Source organism: Tenrec ecaudatus, chromosome 15 (assembly GCF_050624435.1).
Source record: "Tenrec ecaudatus isolate mTenEca1 chromosome 15, mTenEca1.hap1, whole genome shotgun sequence".
NCBI classification, from domain to species: Eukaryota; Metazoa; Chordata; class Mammalia; order Afrosoricida; family Tenrecidae; genus Tenrec; species Tenrec ecaudatus.
The window spans coordinates 7,846,290-7,870,352 of NC_134544.1; the positions used below are offsets into that span (position 1 = coordinate 7,846,290).

Below are 24,063 nucleotides of genomic sequence, written 5' to 3' on the forward strand. Positions count from 1 at the left end.
CTTTCTTCTTGGGAATGTTAAAGAAGGGTTTTTGGTTGTTTTCTTTTCTTTTTAAGTAATAGTCACTAAGAACATCCTCGGAAAGGAGGATGGCGAGACATAGTTTGGACATGTGATCAGGAGCGGTCAGGCCCTGGAAAAGGACCCCTCCTGCTTGGTAAGGTAGAGGGCAGCGAAGGAGAGGAAGAACCTCAGGGAGATGGGTGGACACCCGTGGCTGCAACAATGGGCTCAGGCAGAAGAACAGTTGTGAGGCTGGTGCACGAGGGAGGCGGTTCCTTCTGTTATTCATAAGGGCCCCTTGGGATTGGAACAGACACAGTGGCACCAAACAATCTCCTTTCTCCTATCAGGTCATGCTCCGTAAAATTCAACAAGCAATCTGCTCCCATAAAGCTTTACAGTCCCAGAAATCCTAGACAGGGCGGCTGTGAGTTAGGATTGACTAGATGGCAGTAGGAAGGGTGGTTGGGAGCTGGAGTAAATAGTTACAAGCTCACTGACTAACCAAAAGTTTGACAGTTCAAATCTACCCAGGAGTGCTTGGCTGGAAAAAAATCTAATCACTCATTCATTCATTATGGTTTCTCCTTCTTCTTTGTCTTCTTTTTCTCCCCCTCCTCCTCCTCCTCTTCCTCCTGTTTCTTATGTTCTTCTTTCTTTCTTAGGTTTCTCCTTACTAAGTATTATGCCTCTGAATGAGAAAAGGCTTTAGGCTGACAAGTCATTTGCATTTTCCTCCATCCTCATCAAAACAACGTGTCTGTGGTCAACAGACTGACACATGGCTGTAATTGAAAACAATTTCCCACTGGAAACTGGGCAGTGTCAGAGCGAGCAGAGAAAGGGCACTTTCCAACGTCCATCCATTAGTTTCTGTCAGCCATTCCTGGAACTCTCAGCAATCAGTTTCAGTTGCTGTCATTGCTGTTGTTTATCAGACTGCTCTTAAAAGATTTCAGGTGTTTCCAGGTCATCTTTCCAGAAGTGGCCAATGCCAGCACGTTGTTGTTGGGAGCCATCCAATCAAGGCGGGCTCCTTGCGTTGTAGAAGTGATCCACAGGGCTTGCTGGGCTGTCATCTCGCCAGGTCTTTCTGCACCTCAGGGCTTTCTGCACCCCAGAGGCTGGTGGGTTCCATGCACCCCCCCTTTTGCTTAGCAGCCAGTCTCATAAGCATGGTGCCGCTCTTGCGACACCAGGATGCTTCTCCTCATCTCTTCAGCGTGCAGGCCTTACTGCCTAAGAGAGATGAGTTGGCTGGGGAATTCGCTACTTGATGAGAAATGGGGCTGTTTACAATAAGTGATACCATCACTCAATTACACAAGAAAAACAAAAATAAGAGGAACGCTCGACCACAATATTTAAATATGTTTTATATCAAGCGCTCATACTTAATGTGAAGCTATTAGTGGGAAGTTGCCCACGTTTTTATCCATATTTATCATGTGGGGTTTTATTTAGCACACTTTCCTCAGGCATTCATATATCTCTCTGCTCCATGGAAACACTTGCGCACCGTGAGGTAAGAAGTTGGCACAGACTCCTCCCACCCGGCTGCAGAAGGAACCATGTGACCCAGGCTGGACCCATCTGAGAATGTCATTGTCCTGGCCAACAGTGCTGGCCTCAGGAATGGGCACAATCCAGTGGAAGCCATTAGACGTCTTGGATGGGAACTCTATGCTGGACCCAAAACTAGAATATATGGCCCCAGGGCAGGGCAATCAGTGTCATCTCCCTAATGGTGATGAAAATCATGAGAGAAGGAAGCATCTAGAGAGGGGACAGTCAGGAGGCTGAGACTTCCTGGTGTCTGTTCCTGGGCCCTACCCACCAAAGCATAAAGGTGGAGCCTACCACTGGGGAGAAAAGATGCATTCCTATTTGAAGATGGTACACATGGTCTTCTGTTCCCTGACCTCTCCTCTCCCTTAAGAATCCTGCTTTCTTCTTAATATTTATCTGCCTGTCATTTCTTCCACGGTCTTGGTGCATAGCAAGAGCTCACTAAATGCATCCTTCCTGAGTGGGTTAATCCACAAGCAGTTATTTTGCTAATACGTGCCCCCCATACAGTTCATGAGAGTGGCCAAGATAGGTGAGAAAGGGAGTGGGCTGTGCAGAAGGAGCACTGAGTGCTGTCATGAGAGAGCAAAGGCACACGAGAGCTGGAGAACAGATTCAGCTTGAGAATGCACAGCTCTGTAGAAGACTTGGCACGGGTCCCTTAGGGAGAGGAGTCTGGGCTGTAACCACGGTACAGATTTAGGATTAAATAGCTAGAGAAGTGGGCCCCCCACCACCAGGTCAGTTCTTGTTCACCATTCATTTGAGGTGAGAACCGGCCTCAGCTCCTTACCAAACCAACACCAAACTCACTGCCATCAAGCCAATTCCAACTCATAATGACCCTACTGTACAATTGCCTGCGTGGGTTTCCAAGAGACTGTCCCTGCGTAAGGGAGTAGAAAGCCCCACCTTTCTCCCGGGGAGCGGCTGGTGCTTCTAAACTGCTGACCTGATGGTTAGCAGCACAGTCGCCATGAGGCTCCTGTCAGTGGCCTTTGGTTTCATCTGACAAGCTCTGGTCTTCCGTTGATTGAGCCTACAAAAGGCACAGGAAGACCCAGGTTTTGTAAAGTGGCTCTCACTCACTCCCTCCAAGTTCAACGTTGTCTGCTACCACTCTTGAATCAACAGGACTTTGTTTTCTCCATTGCTCTTCAGTTCAAGGAGAAGCCGTCAACTATCATACCTATTTATTGAACTCCTTTTATACGATGAAGAAGTCCTAGTAGCACTGGGGGGTGAGGCACTGGGTTTGATAGTCACAGGATTTACAGTCTCAGAACTATGGTTCCCAATCAACTTGGAGGAAGCGGGCTTGGGTTAATGTTACCGGAATGATCATTGGCCGGGGGATATGTACTTGGACAAAGTGCCTGGCTTGTAGGGCTTTACAAGTTATCAGAGGAGAGTAGAGTAAACATGTTAACAAGTACACACAGATCGTTGTTAGACGGTGACATCCATTTCTGGCCGTGACCGACAAGCTACCATTCTCTTCTCAAAAGCCCCTCCTCCATGATAAGCCATTATCACAGGCAACATATGGTGTTAAGGCAGTAGGGCTCGCTGATCCCAACTGTGAGAATGGGGTTGAGGCATCATTATTTGGATTCTACTATCGTGAAAAGTTGTAAAATGTTTGGAACAAAGAAAACCCACAAAAAGCATTCACTGCTGTGGAGTCCATCCAGCTCAGAGTCACATGGAGGACAGACGATAACCACCCCTCAGGGTTTCCGGGACACACACCCATTACCAGAGCGGACCGCCCGCCCCCCCCCGCCCCCCCCACACACACACCGGATTCTGTCCTGTGGAGCACCCGGTGGGTTTGAACCACTGACATTACAATTAGAGTCAAATGCTCATCCCACTGCACCACCAGAGTTCCTTGTTCTGAATAAAGGCAGCCTGAAATTAATATTTAGCTATAATTTTCTTTAAGAAATGGATTAGTGAGAATGTAATAAAACTGAGGCCAAGGGCATTCCAACTCACTCAAACTATGCATGGGGTTTCTGAAGCTGTGCCTCTCCATGGGGGCAGACAGCCTTTCTAGTCTCCCAAGGAGCCATGTGGTTTTGAACTGTGGACTTTGTGGTTAGCACTCCAATGCTTAGTGAGCCCACAGCACCACAGAGGCTCAATATTTCAGAAAACATTTGCATCAACAAGTTGGTGAAGACCTATAAAAGCATGCATTTTGAGTTAGCTTGTTGTGCCAACCAGGACGATAAACATTATGTAGGGTTAATTGAAGGGCAAAGGGATAAATGGCTCAGTGAGGCTCACCTTTTGAGTTCTTGGGTCCCTTGCTTTCTGATGGTTGGACCAGGGTGCAGCTGCCTTAGCCAGTTCCCTGCTTTTGCTGGCAAGGTTCACTTCCTGCAAGACATCCCTGAGGAGAAGCTCCATGGATCTACCCCAATGCAGCCCTGGGTGCTGGAGCAGCTGTGTGGAGACACCTGCCAGGGCTGAGATGTTTACACATTCACTGATTCAGCTTTCCTTCTGCAGTTGGCATCATTGCATCTGTTTTGTGAGATGGAGGACTTTGTGGATTGGTGTTGGACATATGGGTTAATGTTGGACTTGTGGGCTTGGGCAGTGGGTTGGGATGTTTTCTTGATGCACACTTAACCTTTATATAAAATTCTTATTCATGAGCTTCTGTGGATTTGTTTCTCTAAAGTACCCAGACTAACACACATTTATATACAAGCAGGGGATTTAACTGGAAATGCTGACAATTGTGACGGCATTCCAGATACCATTTGATGGCTTGTCTCTACTTCCACCTAACAGTAAGATAGGAGTAGAGGGTAATCCAAACTAGGGAGAACCCATGACCAGGCTGGTTTCTGATCCCTAAGCCTCTTCATTTACTAGATGACCCAACTCACTTTATCCTTCACAAGGAAACATTTCTAACTAATTATTATCAGCACTGACAGATTCATAATTTGCTTGGCACTCCCATGAACCATCTTCTGTATGCAGATGACATAACTTTGATTGCTAAAAGTAAGGAGGATGGGAAGCACTTGTTGAAGATCAAGGATTGCACCCTTCAGTGTGGATTACAACTCAATATAGAGGACCAAAATCCTCACAGCTGGACCACTGGTCACATCACAACAGACCAGTGGTTCTAAACCTTGCTAATGCTGTGACCCTTTAATTCAGTTCGTGTGGTGGTGACAGCCCAGCCATAAAATTATTTTCACTGCTACTTCATAACTATAATTTTACCACTGTTATGACTCGGCGACCCCTGTGAAAGGGTTGTTTGACTCTCCCCCCCCCCAAAGGGGTCGAGACCCACAGAGAGCTGAAGCAATAGACAGAGACAATTGGAGTTGTTAAGAATTTCCTCTTGCTTGGTCCACAATCAATGACACAAGGCCTCTTTGGAGTGTTGAAAAGCAAGGATGTTACTTTGAGGAGTAAGGTGGGCTTTACCAAAGCCATTGTATTTTCATTCACCTCATAGGCATGAGACAGTTGTACATTAAATATGGAATACTGAAGGCAAATTGATGCATTTGAATTGTGCTGGTGACAAACACTGAAAGTACCATGGGATGCCCCAAACACCAACAAACAGGTCTTGGAAGTACAGGCAGAATGCTCCTTAGAAGCAGAGGGTGAGACTGTCTTACATACTTTGGACACGTCAGGAGACCAGTCCCTGGAGAAGGACATCATGCTTGGTAAAGTGGAGGGACAGTGAAAAAGAGGTTGGTCTTCAAAGACATGGACTGACACAGTGGCTATACCAATGGGCTCAAGCATAGGAACAATTGTGAGGATGGCACAGGACAGGGCAAGGTTTTGTTCTGTCCTACGAAGGGTGGCTGTGATTCAGAACCAATTCAAAGGCAAAATTGTACCAACGCCATTCCCACATCACCCAAATCTGCTGCTCACCTCATCCTCCAGGCTCTGGCCTGTCTCTAGGAACACACAAACTCCCCAGTTGACTCCAGGTCAATAAAAACCTGAGACCTGACCGTGTCAGGTATAAGTGTTTGACAGTTTGCTGACATGTCGGTGGTTCAAAGGGAGCAGGTGCTCTACGGGTGAGAGATGTGGCAGTCTGCTCCAGTGGAGAGCTACAGCCAGGAAGCCACTCTCTATGGGGGCTATTAAATAGACTACAAGGTGGACTTTGTGAACGGAACTTTTATTTACATTGTATCTAGAAGCAGATACATAAAACTCTTATACAATTAATTTCCAAAAGAGTGCAAGAAATTACTATCATTTGTTTACAAACCAAAACACGTATTTAAAATAAATGGACTTTGGATCATTCACTCTGTGGTGATCGGAGAAAAAACAGGACACACACCTGATGAGAAACACAGAACTGTAAACTACGGAAACCAGGATTGAAGCGTTCATTCCGTGGAGCGCCGAACGGACTGGAAAACGCCTTAAACCCAACACCTCAACTTGGTACAAGATTCTATAAGAATGCCTCGCCCTCGCTGGAGGGAGGGTTTGGAATGCTTTTCAGAAACAGCGCCTGCCAGGTTGACTGACTAATACAAAGGATGTTCATTTAAAAACAAACAAACAAAAACCCTTCTTTAGAGGATTCAGAAAGTTACCAAAAGAAACCGGAGTTGTGACGGATTTCTGAGAGTTCTAGTATAGTGTCCTTTAGAGTTTTCGAGTTGACTTATGGGACTGGGGGTTGCTTAACAAAACACACGGTGGCTGGTAGTGTGGTTTCATGTTTAAATTATGAATTTCACGTTTGAGTGAGAACGCACTCCTTGAGCCACACAGCTCTCTTACCCTCCCGTGTGGGGTGTGAGATAATGAACATGGGCATTCCTAAAGACATCGACCAGCGACGTCGACTTTAAAGCACTGTGCCACAGATATTGCATGTAGCCAAGGGTTCGATTTACCCTGTTCCGTGAATACAGGCTCAGAAATGACCATGTATACCTTGTCTTGTATTTACTACACGTCGGTGGGTTAGTCTTTCAGCAAGTCATCTTCTGAAGGGGCAAGACGGTTGTCCGGGTTAGGTGGTTTCCTTTCCAACTCATTGAGCTCTGGGATCATTTCCCGTGATCAGTAGTTCTGATCGTCCAGGATGTCAGATTATGGCACCAAAGAGCAAGAGAAGAGTTTCTCTTAGAGAGAGGGAGTCGGGAAGATTTTCAAGTACTTCCTAGAGTATGATTATTTGTTCAAGATGTCTAAGAGTGCTTGCAGTAAGCCTGAGAGTAGCTCCTCATCTCTGGTGTCTTATGAGGAAACATGTGAGGAACACAGCTCCATCTCTGATAGCTAAGTGATTGGCACAGCTTCCCTGGTTACCTCCTCTTTCCTTTCCTCCAGTTTGGATGTTTTTGAAAGCACATATTTAAAATCACAAGCAGTCTGGCCACATATCATCTAAGTCACCATTTGACCCAATTGCAAATCTTAATCAAATTGCCTCTAGACCAGTGGTTCTCAGCCTTCCTAATGCCACAACCCTTTAATACAGCTCATGTGGTGGTGACCCACCAACCATAAAATTATTTTTGTTGCTATTTCATCACTGTCATTTTGCTACTGTTATGAATCGGGTGACCCCTGCGAAAGGGTCATTCCACCTCCAAAGGGGTCAAGACCCACAGATTGAGAACTGCTGATCTAGCCCAATCTGAAGGATGGAGATGGCCTCCCTTCTCTTTCTGTTCTAACCGGACTTCCAGCAGGCTACAGGGCAGCTGGCCTTCTTCCCCGAGGCCACCATTGGGCTGTGCCTCTTGGCGTGATGAAGTGCAGTCCGGGGGGCAGCCCTGGGAGCATGGTGTGCCAGGTCTTCACAAAGTGGGGATGTAGATAATTTTAGAAGTGTGGGGAAGCCATGTCAACACTTATTATTCATACAGTGACTCTCTAGAAAACATCTGCCATTTAAATATAGACACGCAGGGTCTCTTCACTCACCTAGACACATATTTGGTTGTTGAAAAGGTTTTGCAAAAAATTAATTTAATAGCTTAAGTACCTTAAATGCACTAATTTGATAACAAGTTATACAGCTCTTATAGCTTATAGGGACCTTCTACATTATTACAGCTCCCTCTACATTCCATTGTTTGGTGAAAATGTAGCAGAAAATGAAAGGGGCAAAGCCTTAGAAAGGAGGTCCAATCAAGAACCCATTCAAACCAAGTACCTCTTCCCCTGGAAGTCACCCCACCCTGGTAGTATGGCACTGCACAGTTCTGCCCCTGAAAGCAACAGAGATTGGGGGTGAGGAGGGGTGCAAAAATGTTTGAAAGTCCACTTGGCCTCCGATCCTTTGTCTTTGGGTTCTAAAATGGGGGTGGGAGAATAAGAACTGCCAAGAGACAGGGAAGAAACAGCTGAGATTACATGTTTCATCTGAAATGGAAACACTTCGCTTTAGAGCTAGATAACTGGAAACATTGTCTACACCCACAGAGCCTCAAATGCTACCAGGAAGTGTTGTGCAAGGAATAAACACTCAGCCTTTCAAACCCAGTATTTACCAGGGCTCTAGTCACGCCACCCCCCCTTACACAAACCTCAATTGGCCCTTAGAAAAGGATGAACAAATGATGCCAAATTACCTGGAATTTAGCTATTAAAAATTTGTTTTAATGGCCGTGTTATACAGCAAGATTCTCAAAGAGCTGATATGGTTTTAATATTTTTCTTACATCAGATCTGGCTCCACACTTTGAAAATTTTTCAACTAAAACCATGGGGGTTGGGTAGGGAACTTGCAGCTAGACAGGGTCAAATCTAGCAGGTTGTTAAAGGTGACTACAGAAAAGCATACTACCCTGTCAACTCAAGAGATGAGCCTTGCTTTTTAACCTCTTCAATGGAGAACTTCCTATAAGCTTCCGTTCTGCACAAGAATCCAGTTCTTTTATGAAAATGATTTGTAGAATCCAGTTCGTTTATGAAAATGATTTGTGTGATCAAGTTCTACTCTAGAAAGTGTCTTCTGGGACTAGAGGATTCAGAGAAGAGTTTTCACTAAAGTACAAAGAACACTCTCTCACATACACATACGCACACACACACACACATACACAGAGCACACACAAATTTGCTATCACAGGAAACCTTGATCAACTAGTATGTCTTTAATAACAGCTCATTCCACAGGTTTTCATCTGTATGCCAATTTGTACCAGAGTTTTAACGGCAGAAAAGGCAACGCTTTTTCGACATTGGTGGTATACATTTCTTTTTAAGAATTTTTCATGTAAGGCCATTATTTATTTTTCCAGATAGACAAACCACAAGATGGACATGAAGGCAACAGAAAAAAACAAAAACCCACTTCTCACTAGCCCCCACCCCCAAAATCAGTACAACCTGAAAATAAACAATGACGTAGAAATGAGCTTTGGAAAAGACAAGTTGTGTGGTCTGCCTTCCCCAGCCCCCCAACCCCCAGGGCCGGAGAGGCCATGACTCGTACTTCTAACCCACTCTTCCTAAGGGTGCAAGGTGGCAGACTCCTGGGACAGGGACCTACTTCGTCAATGCCGCCTTCCTAAGAAGGGGCCGGGAGGTTGGAAGAGGCATCAGTTTCCACTCTGCTCGCTCCCTTCGACCTTACTCAGGGCTGGACACACATGAAATGTGCTTCTAATGCATAAAAATCACAGTGGATAGCAGCAAAGGGGGCGGACCGGGGGAGAATGCAAAGGTTCACATTGTGATGAGTCCACACTTGGAGGAAAGCCGACTCTCGCTCCCCAAACCTCCAGGCGTCCCTTTTGAAAGAACAGAAAAGAAAACCAAGGTAGCTGACCCGACACACACATACCACACCACGCACACACGTCCCCACCCTGGGTCCGGGGCAGGGCTCCGGACACACAAAACCGAAATCGTGCTGGCAGCAGACGTTCCCGGCGCGTGACGCTAGTGTGTAAACAGTTTCTCGCTCGTGTCCTCTCGCACCCAAAGTGCTGGGTGCGCGCCCCTCCTTGGCCCTTCAGTAGTGCTTCTCCTGCAGGTAGTCCTTCATTTTGTTAGGCAATGGCAGTTTCTGGATCAGGTCTATGCGAGTGTACTGGCGGATCACGAAGCGGCACAGGTACTGCAGCGAGCGTACCTGCATGAACCGCGACACCGGGTTGGTCAGCCGCACCGGGTAGGTGGCTGAGCCCGGCAGGCGCGACCGCGAGTAGCAGAAGGCGCCGTTTTCTGAGTCCCGGATAGAGTGCTCGATGAGGTCCACGATGGACGTGTGCCCTTCCACGTCGGGCTGCTCGTAAAAGCTGAACCTGCCGTTGGAGTGCTCGATCCTCGTGTGCAGGGTCTTGCCATGGGAACGGAAGCTCAGGCTGAGCAGGTACCTGTCGTCTGAGCTGTCCCGGACCAGGAAGGAGCCGTCGGGCACGCTGGCCAGCTTCCCCTCGGCCTCCCAGCGGGTGATCGGCCCCCAGTACCAGCCCTGCTTTGCCAGCTTCTTGAGCTCCTCTGTCAGGCTGGTCACCACCAGCGGCCCACTGCTCTGCACCGAGTCATAGACCCTGGCCACCCCGGGGGCGGAGTTGGGGTCGAAATTCAAGTGGCAGCGCACGCTGTCCGGCAAGTGGCCATCAGGCCCGGCCAGGCTGCTGAAGTTCCTTTGGATCGGATGGCTCTGCATGGGAGGTAGCAAGGGGGATAGTGGGGGAACGTCCTCGGGCCCAGCACAGGGGCTCTGCAGCGGCACACCCGTGGTGCCCACCAGTAGGCCGCCCACAGGCGGCTCGGCAAAGGCACCCAGGCCTGCACCCAGGTCCGGCTCCCCGCAGTCAGCGTCTGGCGAGGGCGGCGGCAGCGTGCCGCCTCCCCCGGGCACGGGCACAGCGGAGACCTCCATGGGCGAGGAGCCATCCAGGCAGAAGGGCGGCGAGCTCTCGAGCGGGTACATCCCGTCGTCTAAAGGCACAGTGTACTGGAGGTAGGCCTGAGACACCAGGCCGAGCGCAACTGGCACGCGGTCGTCTAGCTGCAGGCGCAGGTCAGCAGCGTGTGGGCTGCCCGTCGGGTTGGACCCTGCGGGCTCCGGGGGTGCGTGCAGGTCCTTGCGCACACCGTTCAGGGCCGGGCCGGGCCCAGCTGCGTGCACCAATGCCTTCACCCGCACCTCCACCTTGACGCAGGTCTCCTCCGAGGCGGTGGGCCGCAGTGGCCAGGGCGTGGGACTGTAGTGGTGGGAGCGCAGCGACGTGGAACGCATGGGCCTCTGTGCGCGTGCATCCTTGAAGACAATGGGCGCCGATGCAGAGGAGAAGGTGTCTTCATCGGCCGTGCCCCCCGAGGTGCCGGCGCCCTTGCCCCGGGGCTTCTGCTTGGCTGACAGCCGCCTCTTGAGGGTGCCCATGAGGCTCTCGCTCTTGGCCCGGTTCTTGCCGCTCTTCTCGTCGTCATCCTGCAGGTCGCTGCTGGCCATCTCTTTGCCGTAGCAGCTGCCAAAGAGCGAGTCCTCCTTCCCGAAGTCGCTGGCCAGAGAGCGCTGCGGGACCACCATAAAATCAGCGTCGTCTTTGCTTTTGTTCAAGTTAAAGGATTTCCGGAAGGTTTTCAGACTGATCTTCTTCATTCTGACCGGTCGCGGGGGCCGGGGGTCGGGGGAGGATCAATTCCTCGCTGGGATCCGTCCCCGAACCTCGAAAGGGGCTGCGATGCGGCATCGACGAGTCTGCCTGGTTTCATTTAACCTCAGGAGCCATTTTCTACAGAGGGGAGGGGAGGGGAGAGAGAGAGAGATTCGTCACATGGAAAACTTCCACAGCCATTTCATCGCAATCGTGACTTTAGTCCCTGGCTCCCCAACAATGATGGCTGAGTGTTGTCTTACAACAGGTGGGTGTGGGGGCTTGTTGCCAGATGAGCAATGCCTCATATGTAACTGCCGTCCAGCAAACCCTCCATAATGCCTACAGAACAGCCCCAACCTGCTGTCCTTCCTTTTTGCCTTATAATCAATGCCAGGTCTCTCCCTCCCATGTCCATGCTATGCTTGTGGCCAGCAATGGGCTTCCATCCTTCTGCTACCCACTCGTCTGTGCCCCAACAGACAGCAAACACTCACAGGCAGGCAGTGGCATGGCCACCAAGTCGAGCTCAGAGAATCACAAATGCAGTCACCTTCTCCACAATGTAATCTATCTTAAAGCACATATGTATCTGTACAGTGGAAATGAAAGGCACCACCCACAGATCAGTCATATGGATAAAGCCTGGGCAATCCCCTCTCCGCTCTGATCCACCCCTGCCTGTCCATCTGTGGTGCTCTGGGGGCTTGGTGTGCTGTGGTGAGGCTGGAAGCATCGCCATCAGTATTCCAGATACCAGCAGGCTCCCCATGGGGTACAGGTTTCCGTCTGGTGCTCCCAGACGGAAGAGAAGAGAAAGGAGGTGCTGGCGACCTATTTTCAAAGTAGATGGGCCAGTGGAGAGCTTCCGCAGAGCAGCCAAACACGGACTGACGCAGTGCTGGAAGGTGAGCCCCGCAGATTGGAAGGCACTCGAACGGCAACTTGGGGGGCGAGTTGCCTCTTCAAAGTAAAACCCACCTTAATGACTGACAGCAGAGGGAACAAAGCGTCCAGAACCTTCATTTGCTTAAGCGAGATGGCTCAGAATGAAAGAAATGGTGGCAAAAATGGATCAGTAAGTGGAACGTGGAGATCTCAAACAGGGAAATGTGGACGTCGTCAAAAATGAACTAGAACACTTGAAGATCCACACCCTGGTATGACTGAGCTGAAAGGGATTGGTATCGCTCCTTTGAATTAGATAAAGGCGTGGACTACTCTGCCTGGCATGACAAACACATGAAGAATGGCAGCACGTACATCCTCAGAAAGAATACTTTCATGTCTGTTCTGAAATGCAGTGCTGTAGAGAAAGGGTGAGATCCATATGTCTGCAAAGAAGGCCTGTTACTACAACTGTTATTCAACTTTCCGCGCCATCTGCTAATGTCAAGCTACAGAAACTGACGATAATACCAACGCCTGCTACTTAAAACTGATCGAACATGCAGTCAAGATGCGTTGGTCATTACTGGTGGCCAGAGCAGGAACGCTGGAAACAAAGAGAAGAGGATCGTTAGTGTCCCTGGTGACAAACACCAAGCTGGAGGTCACTTTATGGAAGATCAAGGAATGACTTCTTTGGGACATACACCTATTTTTTTTCAACATAAACATCAACCATACACATGAGACCTCGTCAGATAAAATACACAGAAATTCAAGGGACATTGGTGGAAAGAGACCTTGAGTTGAAACCAACTTTAAGATACTTAACCACAGCCAGTGAATTCAGTGAGAGAAAGGTCATTCACCTTTATGCCCCAAGTCCCTTTTGTGATGCCTAGGAGAGCAGACTGGGGACGCTTTCAAGGTAGCTAGCCACGTTCATCTCAGTCGTGCACCGAAATAACCAAGTGTCTAGTTATAATCTGGTTGGATGATGAAAGCATGTTTCCACCACCACGTTATTAAAAGTATTAATAAACTATCATTCTCACTATTCCCCCTTCCTCTTTTTTATGTCATTCCCCTTGGTAAATCTTTTTCTACCCTGTTCCACTCATGAAATAATCTTTCAGTTCAGTAAAGATTTCCTGGAAGTCATTTCAGTAGGGGAAAAAAAAGCAAAACGGTCCGATAAATGAATGCTTGATGAAGACACCGCCCTGTTAAACCTCATGCAAGATTTCATTTCCTCTTCACGACAGGCTGCGTGCTCCATGTTTTGAATGCCTTCACAACAGCGCTGAGTTTTCAAAACGATTCAAAAGTGTCGTGAGAAATTTCCCAACTCCTGAACGCTATTCTAGACTAACAGAGCAACAACCCCCGCCCCCAAAAAGGGAGCCCACGGCCACCGAGTCCACTGATCATAAACCTGCTGCCACGAAGCTGATTCCTCCTCACAGGGCCCTGGAAGAGCAGCATTACCGCCCTCTGGACTCCGAGGCTGTCAATCTCCACAGAGGCGCACGGTCTCGCCTTTTCCCAGGGAGCAGCTGGTGGGTTTGAATTACCGAGCTTTCAGCTGGCAGCCCAATGCTTAACCCGCTGTGCTCCCAGGGCTCCTGGTGAATATAACTTTAGAAGTACATTCAAGGAAGCGTCAAAAGGTTAATGGGAAAAAAATGGAAAGCTCATGGGATTTTTCCCATGAGTTTTTTTGAAGCTCCCTCAGAGACCATGGAAAAACTCAAATGAATCCTGGCAAATAAAGAAGAGCAGGACCCCTCGGAGAAGCGGGTGTGTGCATAACTAGCTGGAACCTCGCGTGTGACAGAGGGACAGGCGTGCGACACTCAGGGAAGAGCCTGACTGAACAGATAAGCCCGTTCTGAGACCATGGTTGCACACCTGGGGAAAAAAAGTAAAAAAATGTAGCCGCCACTGCTGATGCACACCACCAGCAAAGACTGATCCCAGGCAGACAGATCTACCTACATATGAAGACTAACAGACCATCTTTATGTCCCAGAGGCAAGGACAGGTGTCTGCGACAGGCAGAGACATACACATAACAACACTTGACGCAAGTTTATTGTGCTAGCCTGGCCTTGAGGTGCCGCCTACTGCTCGTGGGGCAGAAGCTGAAGGCCTGGGAGAAGTCCTGTTTGTCTCTCTTCACAGGTGGGAGGTGGCGACCTGCAGATGAACGATGAAGAGCCCGCTGTCAGGCTCAACAGCAAAGAGTGTCATGTGTCTCACAAAGGAGGGGCATCAACTCACACTGGGGGTTAGAAGTCTTGACTGCCAGCAGGCATAGGACAAGAAGGCTTGGCTTTGGGTTTTTGGCAAGTACCTGGCTGAAGGGAGGAACTTGCTGAAGATGTGCTGAGTGACCCCTGACCCAGGTGAAGGAGAACTCCAACTCACAGTGACAGGTCAATGAATGAAATCAGGAGATCCATGGAATAACAGCAAGGACCAAATCCATGGCCACTAGTTGCTTCTGACTCACAGCAACCTTACAGGATAGTTTCCTAGAGCTGGGATCTGTCCCCAGCTACAGCCTTCTTTATGGGAGCAGACAGCTTCCTCTTTCTCCTTCGGAGTAGTAGGAGGGTCTGAACTGCTGACCCAAAGGTTAGTGGCCTAACATCTACCGACAGCGCCCCTCGCCATGGTCTCGATGATGAGGGTGGGAAGAGCTGGAATCAAAGGAAGTGCCCTGCTTGGGCCCGCCTGAAGTGTGTGAGGACCTTACCCACTGTGTTCTGAACACACAGATGCATCACACAAAATGAGGCTGGGCATTCTATGCCAGTGTCCACAGCCACCTTGACAGCAGCAACCGTTACCACATCTCAGGTGGCCAGCATGCACATATACATCAGGCAAGCTCAAGAGGTTTGGGGCTCAAATGGTTCCATGGCCCACTGTCGCATGCACACAGCACACAGAAAGCCAGAGATCTACAGACACAGAATAGTACTTGGTGCTCAGCTCCAACTCTTGGAACCCCAACCTGTTGGGGGGGGGGGCGCGGGGGGTGTCAGGGTCGAACTGACCTCTGTAGGGTTTTCAGTGGCTGGTTGTCCTGTTTGTGGTAAAAGACTTGTCTGAGCTTTCTTCCAAGGTACCTCTGGAGGACTCAGACCTCCAACCCTGCAGTCCACAGCTGGCACATGGATGGTTGCGCCACACAGAACATCAGCAACTATTTACTCAGGAAACCATTCCTTTTCTCAATGATGGCACCGCTCTAACACAATACAAACACAGTACAGCCTGTCAGAGGCGGAGTCTGTGTAACGTGCAAGCCTGTTGGGGACAGAGGTGCAAATATTTCCCATGAGACGAACCATAGATGGAGAAGTGGCCGAGCTGCCCCCGGCCAAAGCACGAAGGCTTGTGCGATGCAGAAGGCCAAGGCAGCCTCGTTGTGGAGTGGGGGCTCACACAGGTTTCACTGTGAAAAGAAAGACATCCCAGACATTACGAACTAGGAAACGTTCCATTGGGCCGTATGGTCCTTTAGTACTTCCCTTCGTTTTCTAGGCAAAGATCACTCTGGAATTTTTAAGAGTATGTTTTTCTGTTTGCACTTCCAAAAATACACACCATCTTTTTATAGGGCTGCCATCTGTCTTGGGCCTCAGTGAACGCTCTGGGTTGGCTCTACTGCCTTTCAAACAGCAAGATTTTAACTTTACACACAGTCTTGAAAATCCATGTAGAAGGTCCAAGGCAAAAAGTGTTTTGACAAGAATACTGTATCCAGCTGGGCGGAGGAGAGAGCCTTCAGTTAATCTCACACCCTTGGGTCACAAGCAAAGCTCTGATGTAGCCACGTCTCTCAGAAACCACGCCTCACGAAAACACTAGAATGGGGTCCATGGAGGGGGACCTTCACGTTTGGAAGTTAGAGATGTGTTCCAGTTACATTCTCCAAAGTAAAAGTCATCCTCAATATTCCCCCATCAACAGGCCAAAGTTAAGGTGCTCTTTGCAAAGGCACGGTTGCTCACTATACACTTGAAGGTTAAATGCTTGAAGGCTATCTGTCTACACGTTATCTGCCATCAAAAGCGGCCAGAACATCTCCCCTAAAGTACAGCCCACTCCCTTCTGATAAGGATCAGATTATTCCCCTGTAGAAAGGCTCCAAGACAGCTATGGTCAAGCCAGCTCAGAGACGACCAAGGTTAGCCTGCCACCTTGACTCTAGAATCTGCCCATCTTGTTATGTGTGTGCCTTCCTGTCACATATATGTCTCTAGTGCCTCCCCTTCCTATTGTATGGAAACCCCTAGCTCGCCCCCCTCCTGTTATGTGTGTGCCTCTTGTACAACTCCTGTTACATATGTGTTTACCATGGCTTAAATGCCCGATATTATATAAGCCTGTGAGAGACTACATTAGGGTCTCGTTCTGGTTAACATGAAAGAAGTGGGCCCTTGCATGCTTTATCTTGTCTGATGTCTCTCTTCATTCACCCCCTTAATTACACAACTGCCCCCTTGGACCAATTCTGCTGTAAAGGCTGGTCCCCCACCAAGGAACTTACTGAGCCCTACTTAGACACACATGGAAGCTGAGTCTCATAAAGATTAGAATGTCCTCAGACATTGTTGAGGGATTTGCCACTAGGAAGTAGGAGACCCTGGCTGCCCTGTTCAACCCCTATAGGCCTACTCTAGACCAAGCTGCCTTGCTTACATTTAAAGCTAAAACACAACAAATAAAAACCCAAACTCACTGCCAATGAGTGGATTCCAACTCAGAGCGATCCTACAGGTAGCTTCCCAAGACTGTTAACTCTGTATGGGAACCGACACCCACATCCTTCTCACTCAGAGTGGTTGGTGGGTTTGAACTATTGACCTGGAAGTTAGCCTCCCAATTCCTAACTCATGGTGCCACTACTGCTTAAACCAGCAATCCTTTAAGTGACAGGGCCATCACCCTACTGAAGATCCTTACTTAATATTTGCCTAGTTGGGTTGGTTACATGTACCATAAATGTAACTTTGTGGAAATTAACACAGAACACTTAAAACATTTCATTATGAACCTATTTTAAGATAATGACAGTCAACTCATTATGCTACCAAAAATAACTATTTTTTCCAAGACAAAAATTCGATGAGAAGTGGACCATTTGAGGTCATCCATGGAGGGAACTCTTGTCTCACTAAAGAGAAAATTGACTGGCTGGGTGGTCTCATTTTCTTCTGTGGTTACCTTATGCTGTTTTGATAGGAGTAGATGAAGAAACCCCCTCCGGCCAATGCTCAGACAGGGAGAGAAGGACTATTCTGAGAGCCTTGCCACGCTGCTGTGGATAATCTCCTCGGATACTACACCAAAGCCCAACAAGCAGTCAGTGATCCAAGGTTAACTGTGCTACAGCATCTGAAATCAGATCAAGACTACTTTAAGCCTGAATACCTTATTCCAATCCACAGGCCCATCCTGCATACCAAGTGAATCGCACTCAAGTACGCTTTTGCAACACCATACACTACTGACTGCGTTATACAAGATCCAGGGCGGTGTCTGCTGGCACCCACCGATCCCACCCTAAGCCTTCATGCTTTGGGACACAGTGAAAGTCACCTTGCTGCACACAAACATCCCAGGATTCTGACGTTCCCTTAGGAGCCTCAAACTCAGCCTGAAATTCACTGTCATGGCAACTCCTTTGGCTGTTTCCACGGAAGCCACTGGCTGCTTCATTCAGTTATGGCAAACACCTTCCCTCAAAGCCCGGGCTGAAAACCACCTTGGTTTCCTGCCTATTCTCTCTAGTAATTGTGGTACTGTTTGAAAAGTCGAGAGTTCACCTCGGCAACTCAAACGATGACACTGGTGCTTCCCCCTATGGCATCCATCTTCCGCAGCACCTTCTGACTGCCGTCAATCACACCGATATTTAAACGCTGCTGCATGGTGGCGACATAAGGAAGCACTACGTCCCACTGCTAATCGGCAACCTTCCTTCTTCAACACATCTGGTGCCGTCTGCCTTCTCATGACGAGTGTTTGCAGGCAAAGAACATGTGGCTCCTACTAGCTTGGTGTCGCAGTCTGGATCTGGTTAGGTGCCAGCAATCTCAGGAGCCCTGGTCGAACAGTGGTCACACGGTGGGCTGCTAACTGTAAGGTCAGCAGTCAGCAGTTTGAAACCACCAGCCGCTCCATAGGAGGAAGATGAGGCTTTCACTCCTGTAAAGAGTTACCACCTTGAAAATCCACCCGCAGCAGCTCTACCCTGTCCGGCAGGGTTGCTAGGAGTTGGAACTGCCTTGGTGGTGTGCTTGGTTTGGGCTTTTGTGACCTGGCAAGTTTCCATCAGCAAAGATGTCGACACAGGGGGACAGGTGAGTTTGTTTCAGCCTGATGACAAAAGAAGTTTTGACCTTGCGGGTTCCTCAGAAGGATCCATGGGCCACACTTTGAAGGCACAACTCCAATTACCTGCGGAAAACCTACTGCCGTCGAGTGATGCTGCCTCCCAGCGATCCAACACAGGTTCTCCCAGGCCGTCAATCGGAGTTTGGCAAAGGGCCACCCCAACACCTTAGCCTGGTCACAGGCTAGAACAACCTACGTTTTTAATTGCGAGAGCAGGTGGGAGTGCTGAGTTATTCATTTATTTAAAAGGGGGGGGGGCAGTAGGCCGAGTAAATATGGGAACCTAGGCTGTAAATCTTTTCAGGAACTGACAGACTGGTCTTTCTCCCTCAGAGCAGCTGGTGGGTTTGAACCACTGACCTTGTGGTCGCACTCCAATGCTGACTGACTGCCCCGGGGCTCAAAAGAGAGTTCAGAGACTGTTAACACGGAGCAAAGCATCTACAAAACAAGCTGGCAAGAACAGTTTACCTGGCCACCGATATCCATCCCACTGAAGGTGTTGTCTGTAGTTCCTGAGCACATCTGGCTGTAGTATCTGAAGGTTGTTATCTTTGGTTTCTGCTCAAAATCGACTCAATGCCAGCGAGTGGGGTTTGGCTCCCAAATCTTAGCATATACTAAGTGCCATGACTAAACAGCGCTGGTGGTGCTTGTAGAATACATGGCTGCTGAGCAAAAGGTCAGCCGTTCGAAGCTACCAGCTGCTTGTCAGGGAGACAGCTGCATCAGGAAAGATGAACCCTGCAGGGGACAGCTTAGTTCTGCCCTGGAGGGTTGTGATCAGTGATGAACCCCATGCGACAGGTTTTGCCTGTCTCCATCTTTCTCAAACTTTTTGATTGTGATTTAAGTTGGGGAGGGGGGCTTTTCTGGGGCAGCGCATTTGTTTCAGAGGTGTTTCTTGGCTTCGAGCCTCTGAGAAAGGGAGGTGGGGAAAGGAGGGAGAGAAGAAAGGGAAGGTGGCAGTTATGAGTACAACATGAGACAGGACGTAGTTTCAGTATCTGCCACACCAATAAACAGGCACAGGAGTGAAGGTGATATCTAAGGAAACACCCATTCAGACTTCTCACCAGCCACTCTCCACCACGTTTGGCAGCTCCCTGGCCATCCTGGTCACCCACAGATGTGTCTCCAATATCTAGATGGGCTTCCCAACACACCCAACTCAAGCCCAAGCCTTGTCCAATTTGTATCCACTACACGATTAAGTAGCACGCACAGATCAAGTGTCTTTTTACAAGTCACTTCTAGAAATGGCAACACCCAGAGGAGAAATCACAGGCCTGCCCACACACAGCGAAATGTGTCACCAGGGCCACCCAGCAATCTGTGGAGCGGCTGCTCAATGGAAACTTAACTCCTGCGTAAACCTTCACCAAAAACACAGGAAGCCAGTATTTTCTGTCGAGCAGACTTATCACACAGCAGGGCTGTTTCTGCAAAAACAGAGCTACGTGATTTGTAAAGATGAAATAAATGCAAGTTACTAATTTTTTCTTTCTTTTCTTTCCTCCTTCCTCCCTTCCTTCCTGTACAATTATGTGCAAGCGAAACCACTCTTAACACGCTAAAGAAACATGCTCCAAAACTACAGCGTGACTTTCATGGTGAAGTGATAATAGTTTGGCATGGCAGCCCCTTCCTGGCCTTTGTAAATCCCATAATGTGACTGGATAGGGACGTGCAAATAAGGTGCAGAGGGTGGGCTACCAGGCCACAGAGGCAGGGTTTGGGGGCTCACTTGGCTGAGAAACCAAGGGCCAGAGTGCTGTGCCTGCCAGTGTGCCCCAGAAGCAGCCCAGCAGACAAAGGGACTCATTGTGCAACCTGCTGGCTTCCCTTACAAAGCCCACACTGGACCGTAAGCAGTGTCTGTGAGCTCCGTGTGGCCCCTGCCCCTGAAATGGGTGACCACACCCAGGAGAGAAGCAGCATGCAGTGGGCGGGTCGGTCGGTTCCAGCTGGGCCAAAGGAGGATGCAGGTGTGGCAAGCCAGTGTGGAGGAGGATTCTCCTTGTCCCTACTGGAGCTGTAGGAGGTCAGATGCGGCCCCCAGGCCATGCCCTCAACTTAGCACAAAGATTGCTTTGCAGATGTAATTAACTTCTAATTCCACTTCCAAGATGGGCCAGGTGGGAAATTCCAGGCCATGTGCAGAAGGATGGAGACTGTGTAATTCATCAGGATGCCCTGTTCAGGCAATGGATATTGAAGTGTGGAACAGTGGTCAGTGGTCCTTCGGGGGATATGAAAGCATGCACGGTTGTTCATTTCCACCCAAAGCAAAATGTCCACGGCACAAGGGTCCCTGCTCCAGGGTGGTTTCCTCACTCGACTGTTCTAGAAGAAAATGTCCTTTAGCAGAAAGAATGGGGAAATGCCTATGCTAGCAACGCAATCACGTGGAGTAACCGGGATGACACAAGGCGGAAGCACATTCAAGGAAAACTGGCTAGACCGAGTCAGAAGGAACAGGCCCATGATAAAGGTACAGGCGCATTGGAGATAAAACTGCCCATCCCGCTTGCACGCCAAGACCAGCATTAACAATGCCCCTTCCAGCACACGGAAGGGAAATAAATAAGAAATGTTCAGAAGCCCTCACATCATTATCTTTTCTAGTGACTAGATGGAATTCTGTACGCTCAGAAATGGAGACTGCCCCCCCCCCCCCGCTTAAGGAAGACTCACAGGGGAAAAAAACAAAGCAGTCAACATTTACAGAGCTCAGTAGTAAGGAATTAAAGAAAGCAAAATAGGCACCCACTGGGAAAAGTTAGGCGGGACCTCACAACAAGAAAGGATGAGGTGAGGCAAAAGCACCAATCGGCGAGCCAGGAAGACAAAGCGGTGGCATAAACAGGATGAACGGGTTTGGCCTCACATAGACAACAAAAACTTAACAGGGACGACTGCCAACCAGGATCAAGCAAAAATCAGAAACGGGAATCCCAAATTCACGAGCAGCTGAAATACAGGTGTGCTCTGACTGACACTGAGGATAGCTTCCCAGCACTCTCTCTCTCACCTCCATCGGCATCAGAGGAAGTCTGGTTCTCACTGCCACGGAACCGATTCCCACTCGTGGTGACCCTACTGAGCAGAACTGCCCGTGGGGTGGTTTCTCTCAATCTTTACACCAGTAGGAAGCCTTGTCTTTCTCTAGCGCTTGGAGTGGCTGGTGGTTTTGAAGTGCTGACCTTGCGGTTAGCAGCCAAATGCATAAAATGCTGTGCCACCAGGGCTCCATCAAGAAGAGGCAGGAATCCCAAAGCAGCAAGTGACTGTCAGAGGCACTGAGGAAATCACAAGGAGTTACGATTCTTGGGGGAAAAGGGAGGCAGGTGTAAGCAGGCATCATTCTGACACTCTTTGAACTTCTGCAAAGTACCGAGGGAACCAGAAGGCAGCCAATGATTATACTTTGAAGCCATGTGGACACGGATTTCAAAGTTTGACAAAGTCAGCAACTAAAGATATATATATAAAATCTCAAGCCAATCTTAGTCAAATGGCAGCAGACACTGGGAGTCAGTAAGGAAGTGTGCAGCGGGGAGACAAGGCACGCCCTCAGAACGCAGCAGCTAGTATACAGTATGCAGAGAGCAATGAATAGAATTTCGCCACAGATCGAAGGAAAACCACATGGTCATAGCTATCAATCACAAAGCAGACCTGATACCCCTCCATCCACCAGGGACAGGCGAGACACTTGCCATTCTCGTGTCCAGGGAGGGTGGGGGTCATGAAGGATGCCTGAAGACAGCACGGGAATAAGAGCCTGTAGTGCAAACCACTCTCCACACAGGCCATTAGCTACTTAGTGACATCCTGTCCCACATATTAGCCAATGAACTACACAAGAAGGAAACAGAAGCACAGCTGCTGAGTAGGAGGAATGGCCAATGCGCTTGGCTGTGAACCGTGAGGCTGGGGCTTTGGTCTCCTCAGAAGTCCAGTGAGAAAGACCTGGTGGTGGCACCTGAAAACTGAGCCACTGAAGACCTGGTTAGGGTGGGTATAGGGCAAGCAGTGCTGCTGACCCAGGTGGGGTGGCCCACGGGTGGGGATTGTCTCGACAGCAGTTGGTGACTGGCTGAAACCCTGAGTATGAGTCCTGGGAACAGAAACAAGTGAGATGGGAGCAGATGACCGGTCTGCGTGGCTGATGCTTCCGTGGGCTCAGATGGAAAAGCAAACATGAGTGAAGAGAACTCAGCAAGGCGAGCTTTACAAAACCCTGTGAACAACCACTAGTATCCAACGTGTGTCAAAAGCTAGAGATGAGACAGTCAGATCTGCACATTGCAGAACGCGAGTGAGGGTGGCAGCGAGGAAAAGGAAAACACGGATGTTTTGCCCTCAGAGAGTGGCGGGCAAGTGGGGGGCCCGCACCCGGCCAGAGGCAGACACCTGCCAGACCCAGGAAAGCTAGGGGCCCCCACGCTCTGGCTGTCCCACAGGTTCACCTGTAGACAAACATCAAGATGAAACTGGTAGCCGTCCAGTCACCTCCAACTCCCGGTGGACCTGTGGGGCAGGACCTGGACAGCTCTCATCTTTCCTGAAAGAGACTGCCACATCCCTCTCTCTCTCTCTGGGTGGAGGGCAGGCAAGTTCTGAGTCACCAACCTTTCAACAAAGAGCTGACCCCTTCACCCCTGGGCCACCAGGTTACTTATCATGGCTTCAACAATGTTCACAAGCACATGCCAACCTCGGTCTTCATCACAATTCACAAAAGACCTGAGTGACGGAAAGACACACCTGGCAGTTGGATAGGATGACTCAATCGTGTCAAAATATTAACTTGGGATCCCAGGAAAACATCAACAATGCTGTGGGCAGGAAGCAAAGGACATGAAATTAACATCCACTTGGGCACTAACAGGAGCAAATAGGGAACTTGGCCAGGACCATGCTCAAGAGACTAATGAAGAAGACTGGCCAACTCAAGATGCCGAAACCCTGCAATCAAGACCAAGAGGAGGTTAAGGGCAGAGCCACAGAACAGGGGACAAAGGGCTGTCACCAACCAGGATGTGCACTAACCTAGTGGGGAAGAGATAACGATGTTGTTGCTGGTGATGGGCGTGGATTCAGTTTCAACTCATAGTGGGCCTGCATGCAGCAGAGTGAACCCGTGCCAGGCCTGCACCATCAATCAATTGTGATGTTTGAACCCACTGTTGCAGCCACTGTGTCGGTCCATCTTGCTGAGGCCCTTTGCCTTTGGGCTGGCCCTCTGTTTTACCTGGATGATGTCCTTCTCCAGGGAATTGGGTCTCTCCTGGCAACATGTCCCAAGTAGGTGAGATCAAGTCTCACCATTCTTGCTTCTCAGGAGCCTGTGACCAAATTACTTCCGTGGCAGATTGGTTTGTCCTTTTTGCAGCCCACAGAACTTGCACCGGCCCCGCCATCCATATGCATCGGTTCTTCTTCAGTCTTCCTTATTCGGTGTCCAAATTTCACACGCACAGATGATATCACTGAAAATACTACGGCTTGGGCCAGGCGCACCTTCGTCCTCAAAGTCATGCCCTTGCTTTTCAACACTTTCTTCAACAATGAAAACAAGCCAGCA

The 24,063-nt window shown here is 49.2% G+C and overlaps 1 protein-coding gene across 2 annotated transcripts in view; it reads right to left on the reverse strand.

Moving 5' to 3' along the window:
- Positions 1-5,759: 5,759 nt before the first annotated feature.
- SOCS6 (suppressor of cytokine signaling 6) overlaps positions 5,760-24,063 on the reverse strand; it is a 34,914-nt gene continuing 16,610 nt past the window's right edge. For both annotated transcript variants that reach the window (XM_075532597.1, XM_075532598.1), the window contains exon 2: positions 5,760-11,306. In XM_075532597.1, coding sequence (XP_075388712.1) covers positions 9,575-11,173 — 1,599 coding nt within the window. In that variant the 5' untranslated portion in view covers positions 11,174-11,306 and the 3' untranslated portion in view covers positions 5,760-9,574. The remainder of the gene's footprint in view (positions 11,307-24,063) is intronic.